Source organism: Teleopsis dalmanni, chromosome X (genome assembly GCF_002237135.1).
Source record: "Teleopsis dalmanni isolate 2A chromosome X, ASM223713v2, whole genome shotgun sequence".
Lineage (NCBI taxonomy): Eukaryota > Metazoa > Arthropoda > Insecta > Diptera > Diopsidae > Teleopsis > Teleopsis dalmanni.
In genome coordinates, this window is record NC_051848.1 from 13,679,268 (window position 1) to 13,697,837 (window position 18,570).

An 18,570-nucleotide genomic window follows, 5' to 3' on the forward strand; every position below is an offset into this window, starting at 1 on the left:
TGATTTAACATTTAATTTGGTATTTACAAATTTTACATACAGTTTTTATATTTGGAAATTTAAAATTCCTGATATTTTATTTTAAAATTTATCCTGATATTTATTTTTATTATTTGTGACCAAAAATATTATATATTAATTTATTAGCGGGCTAATTGGTCATTTAAATACAAATAAAGAAACTATACTTTATTATTCATATTTAAAAAACAATTTATATTTTTTGAAAATATTTTTCCAATATTTCGAATATCTTCGATAGTCATCTTCAGGGAAACTGGAAAATTTCTATAAATATTGGGAATGAATTGGTTTCAGCACCTTTTTAATAGCATCAAAACTTAAACCCAGTAAACTATGCTAAAACTATTATTAAAGCTAATTTTAATTCTCAGTTATTCTCAAATGTGGCATATGCAATTGAGCAGAGGATGTACGAGTATAACATTATGAGACCTTATAATTTCTAAAATTCTTAACAGGTCTAAAAAAAACTATATGTACAAGTCAGTACAATTCGACCTTTGAATATTACTGACTTTTATAGTCAGTCAATAAAATGAATACAGTAATATTGTAGGAAACGAATTAGAAGATAAGAGACTCCTAATCGGAAAAATTTAAAGTCGATACTGCAACAAGAGTTGTTACTTCAACTAAAGTCGATAATGTGTGAACTGGTTAGGAATATTGTTAAACTAATCATGACTGTTCCTGGCATAGAGATCTGCGATAGGACAGATCGCCTGAACATGGAACTTGGCGTCGGTAGAAAATTCGAAGTCGTCATTCCCGATCGATTGGATTGGGATAATGGCACTCCTGGAGTAGAACCAAAAGTAATTTCATGGTAGTGGATTAAGTTGATCTACAACTAGGTCTCTGATTGATAAATGGTTTTCAGCCGAGAGAAGTCGCTACTAGCATGACATTATAGGTAACCGTCAGGCTAAAGAGCTGGTTCATCCTTACAGTTATGATAAGGTATCCTTCTGGACCAGGAAGAAATCACTGGGTCGAGAACTATTCTCCTCTTCTGACATTAGGAGGTCCTCAACGGCTGATATTCTGGCTTTCATTCGGAAGGCGGAATGTCTTCTGTACGGTTAGGGTCTGTTGCAGTACAAAAGATCAACCGTGGTCGCAGTGCTCCGCTCCATTGGGAGCTGGTACTCCGTTTATTCCTATTCCTAATAGATTAAAAACATGTTCCTGGTCACACAAACATTAGCCGCGGCCATGCTTTGGACAACCCTGCTTTAGAAAGTAAATGAGCAATTGATATTAGGAAATACTTTGAACAAACTCTTTATATTAATCCTTTTTTTCGTTTTATCTCCACCTCTCTTTTCCATCTCTCTTTTTTGCCTCCCTCTTTTTCTCTTTCTCCTTCTCTTTTTCAACTATACTTTAATTTATGATTGTCATGATAAGTAGTCTTAGATTGAAGAATATTTGTCTGTCCATCCCGGTTTCAAAAGTTCTAATAAAATTTAAATTATTGTAAAATATCTGAATAAAATATCTTTACTACCACACAGTACAGAATCGGTTGTAAGTGGTGAACGTGATCTGATGGTTTATTTCTAATTGCATATAATTATAGATTCATCTCATCTTAAAAAGATAATATAACAATAATAATAAGATATAATAATAATAATAATAAAACTCAATTTTGCACTTTTAAATACCATAATTACGATGTATCACTCACACATTGAGTTGGAAATGAAAAAAAAGAAGATTGGTATTTTTATGATGATCACATAGATTGTTTCCTTTAGGAATTTATTGTAAGGTCGTCTCTAGATCGTCTTTCGTACACGCCTTGAATTTAAGTCACTTCTACACTTCAAGGTCGTCAATTACTGTTTAATTACTCTTGTCTCTTTTTGCATTATAATTGCATCTGGTGATTAACATCTTTCTTCTATGGGCAGGGAATTGGGCCAACATTCCAATTAAAATCGCTTGTTAAATTACTCAAATTACAAATAAAAGCTGAAAACATGGATAATGACTTTAATTTTGAAGTACACATTACATACGTACATACATACGTACATTACTCATTAATGCATTTCAGTTTATTGTTTTTGTTTTTGTATTTGCATTTGTGCTTTGTTGTTGTTGGTCATTAGACGTTATGTTGTCTAAAGCCGTTGCATTAAAGCCGGCAACACTTAAAAATATTCAAAATCGCTGTTAAAAGCACGCGACCAAGTCGCGCACTCATTTGAGCCGAGTTTCTAACACAAATTCTTATGTGAGCCGCGCCTCACTTGTTTGTTGCATGCGGCAACAGTGTTTACACACACATACACACACACACACACACACATATATATATATTATTAGTTTATTTTAATATATTTTTTTTTTTGAATTTTTAATATTATTAAATTATTTAATTTTGCTTTTTTTGAATCTATTTTATTCTTTTTTTGTTTTTTTTTTTGCAGGTTAGCGATTTTTTGATATTGTTTACATTCGCATGCAATTTGCGCAATATTGTCCATGCTCACGTCCTCCCATACTCCCATACTCCCAGTTTGCTCTTTTTACCAAGTTTAGCTCGAATTGTGTTTTTTGTTGTTGTTGTTGTTGTTGTATACAACGTCCATTTGATGTTTTGTTAGTTTATCAGTTGGCTTTTATTTTTGTTATTGTTATTGTTTTTGTTTTTGTTGCACCACCAAAGTGATGCAGTGGTGGTAGTTTGTTATGTTTAGCATATTTCGCAGACATATTTCGTTAGTACCATAACTATGTATGCATGTGTGTATTTGTTGTTGTTGTAGTTGTGCTCGCGTAATTGCCGATTTGGTTGTTGTTCTTGTTGTTGTTGGAAAAGTATGTTTTCGTTTAATACGAATATAATACCTATGTACATGCAATGCAGTGAAAGGTTATACCAATAGCATACGGAGTCAGTTAGCCAAATTGTACTCCAATTTTATTTGTTTATTATTTGACTTTTGTTGTTGTTGTTGTTGTTGTTGTTAGTTTTGTTTATTTTAAGACAAGTCTTGTTACATTTTCTTTGTTTTTTATTTTTATTTTTTATTTTTGAGTAGATTAGTTGCTGTTACCAATACGCTTGCTGTTACTAACATTGACGTGTAGTGAATTCGATTGCCACTGTTATTATTGATGTTGTTTGCATTGTAGCGTGCATTTATTTATGCTTTATGGCTTTATGTATGTTATTACAATTGTAGTATGTGTTGTTGTTGTTGTTGTTACTGTTGTTAAGCATTTATGGCGCATAAAGTTCAACCAATTTTTTAGTATAAAAGTTGGCATAATTTTGTTGTCCAAATCAGAATCAAAACCAAAACCGTACGTTGAACACATTTCGAGTTAAGTTTCGAATACTTCATTTCTTTTCTTTTAAATCCTTCTTCAAAACACAAAAACAAATCAACATGAAGGTATACAAAAGAATTATTTGTTAAAATTTTTTAAATTCAAATTAATAAAAAAAAATTTAATTTCAGTTCGTTGTTGCCGTAGTCATGTTGGCTCTTGCCGTCGGTGTCCAATCTTCACTCTTGGCTCCAATATCCATTGTTACATCGGCCGTGCATCCAGGTGGTGCCTGGGGACATGGTGGTGCTTGGGGACATGGTGGTGCTTGGGGACATGGTGGTGCCTGGGGCTGGGGCGGTCATGGTGCACCAGCTGCCGTAGCTGTTCATGCTGCTCCAGCAGCTGTTGCTGTGCACGCTGGTACAGCATGGGGTCATTCCGGTCATGGCTGGGCTGGTGTGCCCGGTATTGCGTTGGCTCAAGGTCCAGCGCATGGACATATTGCTGCTGCTGCTCCATTAGCACTTGCGCATGGTCATGGTCATGGTCATGATGGTGTTTATGTAGCTAAAACCCGTGGTGCTGTGCATACCGCTCCATTGGCTGGCCACATTAGCTCTGCTACATCTCTTAATGTTGCACCAGCTCCAGGCACGCATTAAGTACAACCAGTATAATTCATTGTGATATGACGACTCATCAATGCAACAATCTCTTGACGACACCGTACGCCAAATGAAGATGCGATTACATTACTCTCCATTCTACTTCTCCAAACATGTGCAACATTTTAATTACATAAAATATATATATATTTCTATATAAGGAAAATCTATTTAAACTTACTGTTCCCTTTAATTCTATACTTTTCGTGTTCGCTGTCACGCCCACCGCACACACTTATACGCACCAACAATATTTAAGTTTTTATTAACAGTGTTTAAGTCCAACAACAACAACAATTTCAACAATTACGAGTACATCAGCAACAAATGTAACAACAACAACTGAAATCTTTATCTGTGAGAACTATACAATTTCTATTCTATGCTCTATTCATCGCTTTTTCAACTTTTATCAATATCTTTCTATCTATCTATAGCTCTATCTTTCACTCTTACACACTCTCTCTCTCTCTCTCTTCCTCTCTCTCTTTCTCTCTTCCTATAGTTATACTCTGTTTTTCAATTTACTTTTCTTTTCATTATTTTGTACTAGACATAAGTTTTCTCTAACTCTTAAAGTATTTCTCTATCTTTCTTTGTTCTAAAAATTATTCTAGAATTTTAGAAGATTGTGTTTTTTTAGTTCGTAACTGCAACAATTGTAAAATTGAACAAATATAAAATAAATAAAAATTTTAACATTTTTATTTGTTTTAAAAAAAAAGTTTTATTTTAAATTCGAATAAGAAAGCAATAACTCAACGGCCCAGACAGTTCTAACATTGGGTTTTGGTTCCAAGGTTGCAATTTTGTCACGTCTAGCCTACTGTGAAAGTTCATTATTAGAGGGCGCTGAACACAATAACAGAACATAAAGTTAGGTCGTTTTCAGTACATAAATGTAACTTAATGTGACAAGACAGTATTGCATAAGATACACAAACATATTAATATAATATTTCTATGTTTTAAAATAGCTAAATAGTTAGCTAAATAGTCTATCCTTAATACATCAAAATTGAAGCGAAATGAAAACATGTTACTGAGAGGATAGGAAAATATAAGATATATCTTTAGTCAACGTGGATCTGCCGAAATGTAAAAAAATTGATTGAAGTTCAATCATAATGCTTATGTTGCGAAAATTTCATATACGATAAAAATGTTGCATGATTGTTGTATATAACAGATCTATTGAAATCCTGCAAAAAACATACTACAAAACTTACATCAGTAAGTTCTCAGTATTACGTTCCTAGATTAGGTTCTATACATAAAAAGGAATATCTAAATCATGCAACGAAATGCCTCTACAAACAGAATAGTATTGAAATTTAACAATTAAGAAATAAAAAAAATATAATTAATTAATTCAATTATTACAGCTGGTTTATGATTTTGCTCTAATACAAACACAGCAAGTAAATTTGTTAGCAAAACTACAACAGAAATTAACAAAAACTCCAGAAAAATGGGCTTTGGGTCAGTTGGTTAAGGAATGCTGATTCTCAGCTTCACATTTGGCAGGACCCAAATCCGATTCTTGGTACTTGCAGTCTCAAAAATAATTATTTAAGAATAATTAAATACAATGTCTCCAAAATAATATATAGCAAAATATAAAACAAAGGTAAACAAATATTGCACTCTTTCCGTTCAGCTAAAAAAGCAAATATTTTATATCAAATTCGCAAGCAAAAGCAATAATAGAAAAACAAACACAAGGCGTTTTTAGCCTCTTGATCGGGTTAATGTTTTTAGAAACCAATTTTTCAAAGCTCAGTCTTGTATTTAGTCTTAAGTCTTGATTATACTGTAAACCATTTTAGGATAACTACCGAGATAATACTATTGATACTACTGAAAGCTACCTAACATCATTTAGCAAAAGATTATTATCATACTGCAGTGTTACCCGAAGATTCTGTAACATTCTACAAAAATCTATATAAATCAATCATAGATTGTTATTTCGTGGCTAAACTGCTCTCTTGATGTTGGAATAATTTTTGAATGATAATTTCTATTGACAAAAAGTGAACACTCACTTATATATTGTAGGTATATACATGTCTATATATGATAGCTTATCTATACAAAATAGTATAGGTTAGTTGGTAAAATGTGATTGGCCTTTATATTATACAATTGCTTGAAAAGATCAAGAATATAGAAAATACACTAACAAAGTTTTAAAGGGATGAATCAATAAAAAATACCAATGGTCCAGTGACATGAAATGTGGTTTCTGTTAATATTCCTTTTTTTAAGTGCATCTATCCTACATTCGTGTTATAAAAAATAATTGAAAAAGCCTCAAGTCCAAGTATAATCTCCAAGTCGTCCTCTTTTTTTACTATTTTCTATAAAAAAATAAAACAATTATAACAATCAACAAACGGATATTTAGATATCAGCATTCGTGTGGTATTAAATTTCAATGAAATACAAAAACTTTTATATATAATACAACTTATAATGTATTATATAATGTATTATAATGTATTAAGATAATATTGTAACATATGTAAAATTAAAAAAATAATTTTTTAGAATAAAAAAAAAAAGTGCCCCGGGTTGGAAAGAGTGCTTCAACTGAGTGTTGCCCGTCGAGTTGAATCACGCCTGCTCTACCTACTGAGCTACCGAGGCTGTACGTTCAGCACAAACTAAACTTCATTTAAGTTAAATTTTTTAAATAATTCCACATGAGAATTATAAATCAATTTTTATTGATGATATACATATACATATATACCACGTTTAAGTTGGCCTTGACTAATTACTTCAATTTTCGACACACATACATTCACACAAATGATTTGTGTAAGAATGCGTACACATTCGTTTGTCTGTAAGGAACAGAAATAGTTTTGTCTCTTTTTCTCTTAACCCTTTACAAATAAGTGTAAAAATGGTGTGAACGAAAGGAGCTTCGTAGACCGCATAAAGAATATACATTCTTAATCAGCTCAACGAACTGAGTTAATTTAGCCCAGTGCGCCAGTGCGCCAGTGCGCCAGTTCGTCTGTCCGGCTCTCTGTTTTATAGAAAAATACTCTCTTAGTTTTTGAGTTATTCGAATAAAACTTTGCACATATGAAAACTTTTTGGGAATGGATTCCGATTATTAATCGGATTGACCAAAATCGGTCCACTATATCCTATAGCGTCATATAAGCTTAAGCTGAACAATCGAATGTGAGATTTGACTTTTATCGCTTCCAACAGTTCAGAGACCACAGATGCAATAAATCTAAATATTGAGAAGACTTTTAACACATTAATGTATATATTATTTTACAACCTCTCAAGGTTTGGATGTTTTTAATATGATAAACCCAAGTATATCAACTTATATTTTAGAAATAAGAATAAACTTGACTATTTTTCTTCACTAAAATCAATGTCCTAGCGTTACCACAAATACTATCTATTGCAATCAAGACGTAATAAGTACTGTACTATGTAGTGACCTCTTCTATACAAATGGGTTAATAGAACAACAGGATACAGGGAAATGCTTAATACTCTTCAGAGTTCTTCACTATTTATTTATACTTTCTTTTTTCAGAAGTTAGTTAACGTTTTTATTACGTTTGAATTATGACGTCCATTAAAAAGATATCTAGTATTATTAGCTGGATTTTATTATATATATTTTAAAGTTTGGGTTTTATTGCAATACAATTCATTTTTCACTTTCATTTGCATTAAAAATTAATTTGAATTAATTAATTTTCTTAATGCCTCAGTTGATTGGCACTAATTATTGATTTAATAATTATATTAATTTTTTTAATTTCTTGGTTCATTTCTGTATGATCTGTTAGTTGTTCGCAAAAGGTGCTATGTTTTGCAGGTGGGAGCAGTCAGTTCAGTCATCAAATCAATGTCAAATTTGCATTTCAATCGGTCTAAGACATTATCATCATGATTAAGCAGAAATGAAATAAATGCATTAATTTTAATAAATTTTTGTTTTACGAGTATTCTACAAGTAGACTCAATTTATTTAAAATTGTTAATACTATTTTAATGAATTTCTTAAAGTGTATGCACACTGAGGACACATTAAATAAATGCTGTCTTATTGGTCTTGAGATTATTCATAAACTGATATTAAATAAGGTAATTTTAAATGAGATCTGCTTCCCTTGCTCCACAGATGGTATGAATATTTTTTTGATTTTTTCCAGTATTTATCACCTGTAAGAGAACAGTCATCAAAGAATAGTAATAGAGTTTTCAGCATTTCTTAATCATAACATAACCGAATGTTACATCAAAGGGTTAAATTCAAATCTTTATTGACCACCAATAGTCACCAATGATCACCTTATAACTGTCTGTTAGTTAACAGATGACAGCAATGTTAGTAGAATGAAATCATATTCAAATACACACCAAGGTATATTTAACTTTCTGATCGCGAAAAGTTTTTAATTATAAAACTTATAGTGAATCATAAAAAAGTGAAGTGCTATTGAAATGAAACCCTTTAAAAATGAAAAAAAAACCCTTTGAAAGAAACTTTAAAATAGATATAATAAAATCCAGCCAATAATACTAGATATCTTTTCAATGAACGTCATAATTCAAACGTAATAAAAACATTAATTGACTTCTGAAAAAAGAAAGTATAGATAAATAGTGAAGAACTCTGAAGAGTATTAACCATTTCCCTGTATCCAGATATTTTTTAGTAGATGTATAGATGTAACACACTATTTCATTCGACTGATGCTTAAAAAATCCTTCCTGTGTATTATAATATTGTCAACTTGTTTGATATAATTCATTTCGCAAAGTCACGGGAAAAAAGTCCGCTAAATGGTATTTCTAGTGTATTAAAGTCATACAGTCATACAATATAAAAGATCTTACCGATATCTTATTCTCAAATACAACCATTATGCTGCCTCATTTTCATCTTTCCAAACCATATAACAAGGAACAGGTAGGATAACTAACTTATAGAGTAAAAAGTTTATCAATTGAAAGCGAACTCTGCAAGGTAATAGATATTCACTATAACTGTACATTTACAAACCTCATCAAAAAAATATAGACTTACTTTGATTGCACAGAAAACACGAAGATGTATGTTGTTCTATTAACCCATTTGTATAGAAGAGATCATTACATAGTACAGTACTTATTACGTCTTGATTGCAATAGATAGTATTTGTGGTAACGCTAGGACATTGATTTTAGTGAAGAAAAATAGTCAAGTTTATTCTTATTTCTAAAATATAAGTTGATATACTTGGGTTTATCATATTAAAAACATCCAAACCTTGAGAGGTTGTAAAATAATATATACATTAATGTGTTAAAAGTCTTCTCAATATTTAGATTTATTGCATCTGTGGTCTCTGAACTGTTGGAAGCGATAAAAGTCAAATCTCACATTCGATTGTTCAGCTTAAGCTTATATGACGCTATAGGATATAGTGGACCGATTTTGGTCAATCCGATTAATAATCGGAATCCATTCCCAAAAAGTTTTCATATGTGCAAAGTTTTATTCGAATAACTCAAAAACTAAGAGAGTATTTTTCTATAAAACAGAGAGCCGGACAGACGAACTGGCGCACTGGCGCACTGGCGCACTGGGCTAAATTAACTCAGTTCGTTGAGCTGATTAAGAATGTATATTCTTTATGCGGTCTACGAAGCTCCTTTCGTTCACACCATTTTTACACTTATTTGTAAAGGGTTAAGAGAAAAAGAGACAAAACTATTTCTGTTCCTTACAGACAAACGAATGTGTACGCATTCTTACACAAATCATTTGTGTGAATGTATGTGTGTCGAAAATTGAAGTAATTAGTCAAGGCCAACTTAAACGTGGTATATATGTATATGTATATCATCAATAAAAATTGATTTATAATTCTCATGTGGAATTATTTAAAAAATTTAACTTAAATGAAGTTTAGTTTGTGCTGAACGTACAGCCTCGGTAGCTCAGTAGGTAGAGCAGGCGTGATTCAACTCGACGGGCAACACTCAGTTGAAGCACTCTTTCCAACCCGGGGCACTTTTTTTTTTTATTCTAAAAAATTATTTTTTTAATTTTACATATGTTACAATATTATCTTAATACATTATAATACATTATATAATACATTATAAGTTGTATTATATATAAAAGTTTTTGTATTTCATTGAAATTTAATACCACACGAATGCTGATATCTAAATATCCGTTTGTTGATTGTTATAATTGTTTTATTTTTTTATAGAAAATAGTAAAAAAAGAGGACGACTTGGAGATTATACTTGGACTTGAGGCTTTTTCAATTATTTTTTATAACACGAATGTAGGATAGATGCACTTAAAAAAAGGAATATTAACAGAAACCACATTTCATGTCACTGGACCATTGGTATTTTTTATTGATTCATCCCTTTAAAACTTTGTTAGTGTATTTTCTATATTCTTGATCTTTTCAAGCAATTGTATAATATAAAGGCCAATCACATTTTACCAACTAACCTATACTATTTTGTATAGATAAGCTATCATATATAGACATGTATATACCTACAATATATAAGTGAGTGTTCACTTTTTGTCAATAGAAATTATCATTCAAAAATTATTCCAACATCAAGAGAGCAGTTTAGCCACGAAATAACAATCTATGATTGATTTATATAGATTTTTGTAGAATGTTACAGAATCTTCGGGTAACACTGCAGTATGATAATAATCTTTTGCTAAATGATGTTAGGTAGCTTTCAGTAGTATCAATAGTATTATCTCGGTAGTTATCCTAAAATGGTTTACAGTATAATCAAGACTAAACACTAGTTATCCTAAAATGGAAATTTTTTGTTTTTTTGTCTTTCTCTCCTTCTCAATTTCTCAGTTTACAATGAAAATAACAGAAATTGTATATTGGACATGACCATGATTCTGTATGAATCATGCCGGAAACGATTGGGTAAAACTTAAAAATATGGTTTCCACCAAATTCCATCATCTTTTTGACAGAATGAAGTGATGTTTAGAAATTTATTGCTTTATTTTGAAAATACTTATTCCTTTCCTACTAATTCCTAATTTAATTTAAATTAAATACACTAAATCGAAATAAAGATTTTTTAAATATTATTTAAAAAAAAATATTTATTTATAATAATATTGTTTACATTATTAAATTATAATAAATAGAGCAACGCAAATAGATGGCAATCTGTTTTATCTACTGTAGATGACATTAGATGTATTATCAAACGACCAACAGAGTTACCGGAACTGTAAATTATTTTTACTTTGGGTTGGGCTCGTAATAAAATTTATAATGTTTTATTAGCATAAATCCATATGTATATATTTAAACATACATAGTATATTTATGTATTTGCAAGTTCATATATATATTTACTGGTAATTACATGTTTTGTGTGAACGCAGGCGTCATTTACTCGTTTGTCAATGAATTTGTCATACCGCGAAAGCGCAATGTAAGTATGAGGTTGGTTTCAAAAGTTTTGTCGGCGTTGCCACCCTTTGGATGCACGCTATATTAATATATATTAACATCGAATATAATAACTCAACAGTCCTTTAAAAGGTGCCTACGCTGATTTCATATGTTATAAGAATTAATGAAATCACACAATAAGTTTAGATCTAGTTTGCGGTATATTTCATTCATCTTTATTCATCTATCGTTATATTATTTAGTCAAGCATTTAATCTTAATTTTTGAGAATTGTTTGATTCAATGCACCTCGCGCTACCAATACAGGTACATAGATAATAGGAGTTTTTATAAGGCAGTCATTTAGTTGCTTTGTTTAGAATAGGAAGCATTACAAACACAAAATTCTGGACAAGATTCTGTGTATCTGAAAACCTTAACTTATTGTAAACTATTTCGCAACAAAATTTGAGATTCTCTTATTTCTACCGCATTAAGAACAGACGGAAGATATTTAATGGTAATGTTAAAGACTAATCTTCTGGACGTACATATAGAAGAGCTGCTCTCACTTTAATTCGTAAGCTTATTTTATAATTTTATAAACTTTGTAAGTTCAGTATGTGCCATTACAGTATATTGGGTCATTGTACAAAAAGTTTAGATAAAATTTTCAAAAATTGATGAAAAAAATTGATGGATAGTTATATATATCATTTGCTGTGCTTGTGCCCAGCTCATACCTATGGCAGATTTACTTATCTAGGATCGTGTTTCTCTATCGGACTGAAACAATTTTAAAACTTTTTCGAAAACTCGAAATATTGTTCCAATGAAGAATCTATAGTATATACAACATGTGAATGATTCAGAGAGCTGTTTAATCTATTCAGAGAGTAAAAATAAAAATGGCTACACCACTTTACTTTGAAGTTAAAACGTCAGTCGACCCATGAAAGCCGGTTAATGCAAAGACCAAAGACTGAGAGTACTGGCTACTGGGTTATTTTGGGACACACATGGTATAATTTTCATACCTTGTAAACGGAAGAGCTATTAATAGCGGAAATTATATGCAGTTATTGGTGCCCCAAAGTAATTAAAAGTCTCAAATGAAGAGCAGAAAGTTATACGTCATCAAGACAATATACCGCAACGAAATTACATGAGCTATACTTTGAATCAGAACCGCATCTGCCGTATTTACCACATTTGGCGACCAATGCTTGTTATCTGATCTGATTTCATCTGAAAGACCGTAAAAAATGTTTCAGGAGGAAAAAATCGTTGTAGGAGAATGCGAGGGAGATGTGCTCCATATACCGCCACACAGAGCAACGATTGCTTGATGTTTTGGAAATGCAAATAGGCACTACTGCTGCCAGTACGGCTACAGCAACATTCTGAAAACCAAACAATATTAATTCAAAATACTTCAGTTAATGTATTCAGAAGCGGTCAAACATGTTAACAGAGTTCAAGTCCAGAGCAAGTTTAGAATTCCATAACCAGTAAGAGCAACTTCACTTCTGAGCGTAAAGCTTAGCTTCCAACGCTAATGGTATTTGACGGGCAATTGGCGGGTGTCATATCGCTATCATGCCATATGGAGTGATTCTTTTAGAACAGCGTGGCTTAATTTTCAATAACCGTTATTAAAGCAAGTCAATTCCAATCAAGTCAAGTTGGTATATTAGTAGTTAAGTTCCATTGTTGTGGTGTTAATAATGAAACGTAAGCGACTTCAGGTTCTATTTTTGTAAGAAAAAACTATTTTTGCACCTAGTGCCATTAACGCGCTATATTTGCTTGATTATGTATTCTTGTGACCTGATCTAGTTGGAATTCACTCTCACTTTTATTGTTGGCCATTTTAAACGGCACAAATGCATTCTTGGATGCCAACCTCTTAGTTATCTAGCCATTTAAATACAATTTTCATTATTATTAGTTTAGTGATTTAGTGCTATAAAAATGCCAGCAAATCGGTGATTAAGAACAGAATAGAACAAAAGTTCAACACGTTAAGAACACATTCAGTACTTTGTGATCTCCGTATCGTTTTAATACAAATCAAACAGAAAAAAAATGAAAGTAAGTAGAATTTATTTTTAATTCTAATGTAGATAAATCCTGCACAAAATCGAAAAGTCCTATTTTTTATAATACTATTCTCCTCTCGACAGTTGTCTCGTTTTTCTTTCTGCAATAAGTAATACATTCTATTGAATAGGAAATAGAGAAAGAAAAAGAGAGGAAGAGAAAGTGAATGAGATATACATATATTATATATACATATATTATATATACATAAAGATATATATAAGGAGTGATACCAAAAGAGAGAGATATGACAGTCATTAATGTGTTGAATTTTTTTTTTCTCCTATGCAGTTCTTCATCGCAGCTGTTTTCACTTTGGCCCTCGCTATGGGTGCACAATCCTCACTCATTCCATTGGCGCATACTGAAATTGCCGGACATGGACTCTCCTACACTGCCGTTCAACATCCAGCGATCATTGCCGTGCCAGCTGCCATCCCCGCTGCCATAGCCGTACATGCCGCTCCAGCCGCTATTGCCGTTCATGCTGCTCCAGCAATCGTGCATACCGCTGCTGTTGTAGTACCAGCTGTTCATGAAGGAAGCTACATCGCTAAAACTCGTGGTGCCATTCATCATGCTCCTTTAGCCGGACATATTAGCTCAGCTGCTGCTATCAATGTAGCTCCAGCTCCTGGAACACATTAAATTAGTTGCAACAAATTAAACAAAAAAAAAAAATTACAAAAAAAAAACTTATATGTAAGGATAGCAGGTTGATGACATTGTTTTGAACTGTTCACACCGACTTAGAATAAATTGCATCACTTAGACAAAACTATAAAATCGTCAAATAATTTTTTTCAATTTTTGTTGTGAAAATGTAGCAAAAACTGCCTAAGAAGCCAAAAAAAAAATTAAAAAAAAAAAATAAAAAGTATATATGTAAAAGATTAAAACATGTATAGGTTTATTTAAGGTAACAAGTATTTATTTAGAATCCTCGTCCTTCTTCTTCTCATACATACTAACACAGCAAATAATCGTCTCTACTTCGACTGAAAAATGTAGTTAAAGTAATATTTTGTTTGCTTCCTTTGTCATTTTATTCTGCAAATATTTTCACAGGAACTTATGGAAAGGAAAATAACAAATAATTGATTTTTTTACTCTTAAATATGGGAGGGGAGAAAATATTTTATATTATTGGACACTTCCCAAACACCCTAGATAGAGTAGGTAAGAAGTGCTACGAGACTGATTCATCAAATGGAAAGGTTCTTGGCACATCCTTAATATATAGCGATTGAGAGGAATAAGGAATAACGTAAATAAGTCTCTCAATGCACTCCATTATTTCTTATTGTATTTTGCTATGGCTCATTTCCGTATCTTACAAGGCTTACATGTCTATAAGGAGTTGCTATTTTGCTTCCGAATGCTTCCGAATAAGTTTGATTGGTTTTATAACAAATGGAAGTAAATTAGCAGGAGCATTGTTGAAAGCATTGGTATTCAAATTGAGTGGGTTTAACTTAAAGAAATAGAGGTAAAAAAGTTTAAGTTAAATCTAGGTATAGGTATAGGTAATCTAAGTAAAATATATATTGGATCCAGAGAATCCCATATCCGTCACTATCAGCATTATTTTGAATTCTATGATTATTGCGAAAACTATTTCAAACTGTAAATATATTTACAAACACTAAACACTAAAGTTAAATGGCATACTTTCAGCTTCAATGATGGGAACAGTTTTTATCAGACACCTTGCAGGCATACCTTCTGCTCAAAAAGTGCTCGGATTTTGTAAATAAAACACACAAATTTAAATTTTATTCCAAATTTATTTTATCTCCTTCAAAATAGCTCCTTCTAAAGCGATACACATATACCAACGCTTAACCCAATCTTCCATACACTTTTCGTAGGCCCGTTAAGGTATGGCTTTTAGTTCCTTCAGCGAATTCTCTTTTACCGATTCAATCGACTCAAAACGCTTACCACGAAGGAGCAATTAGAGTTTTGGGAACAGGAAAAAGTTGCACTGATCCAGATCTAGCGAATATAGTGGTTGAGCGATGACAGTGGTGCCGTGTTTGGTCAAAAAATCGCGTACAACAAGAATTTTCTTAAAAAGTCTATTACTTGAAGAGTAGTTAACAAACAACAAAATCCGGATACTTTTTGAGCAGAAGTTATGTGCTATTCCAGAAAGCAATAGTGCTTTCCAATAAAATATGTTATACTATCGTCGAAAAAAACATTTCTAATTTAACTCGATTAAATGTTAAAACTGTTAAGCAATTTAACTATTTCAGTTTTTCAAGTTCTAAAGACTCTTTTGATTTAATATAAAACTAATGGAGTTAATATTTTCTTTTTCAGATTATTATTAGTACGAACGAGCAATAGAGATATAGATTAAAATGATGTGAGATCATTTTACTTTGCACCCGAAATCATTGATATCAAGAATACAGATCAAGTGATCTTAGAAAATAATGCACAAAATCAGCAGGAACAGATAGGAAAGATATTTACTGATACTTTGAATAAAGGTTTTGCTTTCTGGATAAACTATTTTTAGTAGCCTTTGCTGATCATAGTTAAACTAATGTCGCATGTGTTTTTGTTTTGGTACTTAGCCTAATATAACATTAACAAAATAACTTATAAAGTGTTTCAATTATAGGATTAATACTTTTCATCTCCACATACATCTAAATATATTTATAACTGCATTCAAGTAAGTATTACATAGGGAATAGTTATCCATCTAGTATGGTGGTGTACCATACTAATTAATTAATTAATTAATTAATTATTAATCGCACTATCGATTAATATTTTATAGAATGATTTTATTTAAACATTAAATCATTCTTGAATCAGAAATATTAGCTATATTGAAACGCACAAATTAATTCGATCTGAATTAGTTCACTCTTTGTTCATGTATCCGATAATACACCTCGAGAATTAGTCATCGCCGACTTTGCTGATACTACACGTACTTAAATCCGTCCCATACAAACATGCATGATTTAGGTAACGATGTTAAACATATAAAATTTTATTTAATATTTTTTAAAAAATATTTTTTTAAATTTTTTTAAACAATAATTATAATATGCAATAAGTATATTAATATAATAACATAACCACAAAAATATTATGAAATGAGTCGTGTTTATAACATGAGTATTAACTTACGCTTTAACGCTGACTTGCACAAAAATATACTTACATATTTATTGCAGTAAACAAATACAAGATTACACTGCATGTCACAAGTATTTGGACAAATTCAATTTTATTATAGATTACTTCTATAATTTTATGATCCGCAGAAATTCATAAAAGAAGACATAGAGTCATCCATCCAACATTTCAACTTAACTACGCAGCTTGTCCTTCTTTGTGAACTCTTATGTCGATGTAATATGTAATATTATGTTATCAATTATTTTAACGGCCTAATAGATTACATATCCCAGTTCAAAATAGTCAATTAATGTGTGCTTTTTCGAAATTTTTGAACGAAATAAAAAAAGGACTTTATTTGTTGAAGATACTTGATGATTTTTTTTATATAATTTAGCCAATTTAGCTAGTCGTAGCTCGACAAGCACCTCTAAAGTTAAGTTATATAACTAAGTTAGATAACAGAGAATTAGATTGCCTTGGGTCTCGCATACTCTCATATTTATTGAATATATGAATATGAATGCACTTTTTATTGTTATATTGTTATTTACTTAATTGCACTTAAATGAACACATATTGAAAGGTTTTTCATCATAGTATCTTTGCAAAGACTATTGTTGCGTTAACAGCTAAACTAGATCAATATTATAACTGTCGTATGCGTTATCATTTTTTATATTTGTTTCTGTATACTTTTTAGTACTATCCAAATCAATGACATCCATATACTCGTATGTTGAAGTGTGATGCTTATACTTAATATATATTCAACCATTTACCTTTTTAAAACAGAAGAATTTTTGAATTTTCATGATTGTATGGAGTTACAGATCGCCTCATGTCATTTTTTTATTTAGAACTAATGGCCCTACTTTATAGAATTATTGGGTTTTAGTTGTGCACAATGTATATGGGTGGTGAAGTCAATGTTTTGTTTTATGGCTAACGTTGTAGCCGATGATGCCATATTAAGATGCATCAAAACTTCCAATCCAAGGTTTCAAAAACCTTAAAAAAGTGCTCAAAAACTGTCTGTGAAAAGTTTTCATATTTGGCATAACGTACTGTATCTTCTTTTTTGTTTATTTTCAACATTTTTAATAGTTAGTAGAAATCAAATCAGGTGTCAATTCTTTCGGTATCGGGACATACTAGCATACGCGTAAACGACAGGTTGCCTTGGCTTAAAGACCTACTCTAAATTCAGAAGGGAGCACAGTTGCAGTGCCACATCCACTAACAATAATAATAATAGTTATTCAAAACAAGTTGTCTCAATTTTTTGGTTTCGCACTGTATATACACCAAACTGCATCAACTGAATATATATGTATATATATGTATATAGGTAGATAGATTCATATATATTTCCTCACATAGAGTTTTTTTTTACAATTTTGTCATTGTTAATTAATACTTTAAAACGCATATGATTAATTACAAAAACAACTGTTTTGATGTTTTAAGTATGATTAATTGTATTTAAATTATTTTATTAGTATTTCATTTTTATTTTTTTATTTATTTCTTTTCTTCGTTGAAAATTAAAAATAAATATTTAAAAACTTTATAAACGATCAAATTTTCCCATGTATACAATACAAGGCAAATCCATATCCAGAAACGCCTCGCCATATAAACACCGACCACTGACCATCTATATGGTTACGAGTTTATATAAGGAAAACTCCATCGAGTGCATGGAAAAATTTTCCTTTCAATTAAGATTTTCAAACGAACTAAAGAAAAAAAAAATTACAAACGATTTCCATTTTAATGCGTAGACTTGCAATAAATGTGTTGACCCCCAGCAAACGCCTGCCGCCAACTGTGATGCCAGTAGGAAATTTCATGAAAATGCTGCGGAATTGGCTGAGCGCAAGTGGTAACGTTGTTCT

General features: G+C 31.2%; 2 protein-coding genes across 2 annotated transcripts; both read left to right on the forward strand.

The window, feature by feature from the left end:
- Positions 1–3,328: 3,328 nt before the first annotated feature.
- On the forward strand, positions 3,329–4,150 carry LOC119690039 (adult cuticle protein 1-like). The gene is made up of 2 exons (XM_038105022.1): positions 3,329–3,437; positions 3,504–4,150. Exons 1-2 carry the CDS (start codon positions 3,432–3,434, stop codon positions 3,975–3,977), a joined length of 480 nt encoding a protein of 159 aa, XP_037960950.1. The 5' UTR covers positions 3,329–3,431; the 3' UTR covers positions 3,978–4,150.
- Positions 4,151–13,402: 9,252 nt separating this feature from the next.
- Positions 13,403–14,308, forward strand: LOC119689129 (adult cuticle protein 1-like). The gene is made up of 2 exons (XM_038103877.1): positions 13,403–13,513; positions 13,814–14,308. Exons 1-2 carry the CDS (start codon positions 13,508–13,510, stop codon positions 14,168–14,170), a joined length of 363 nt encoding a protein of 120 aa, XP_037959805.1. The 5' UTR covers positions 13,403–13,507; the 3' UTR covers positions 14,171–14,308.
- Positions 14,309–18,570: the final 4,262 nt, after the last annotated feature.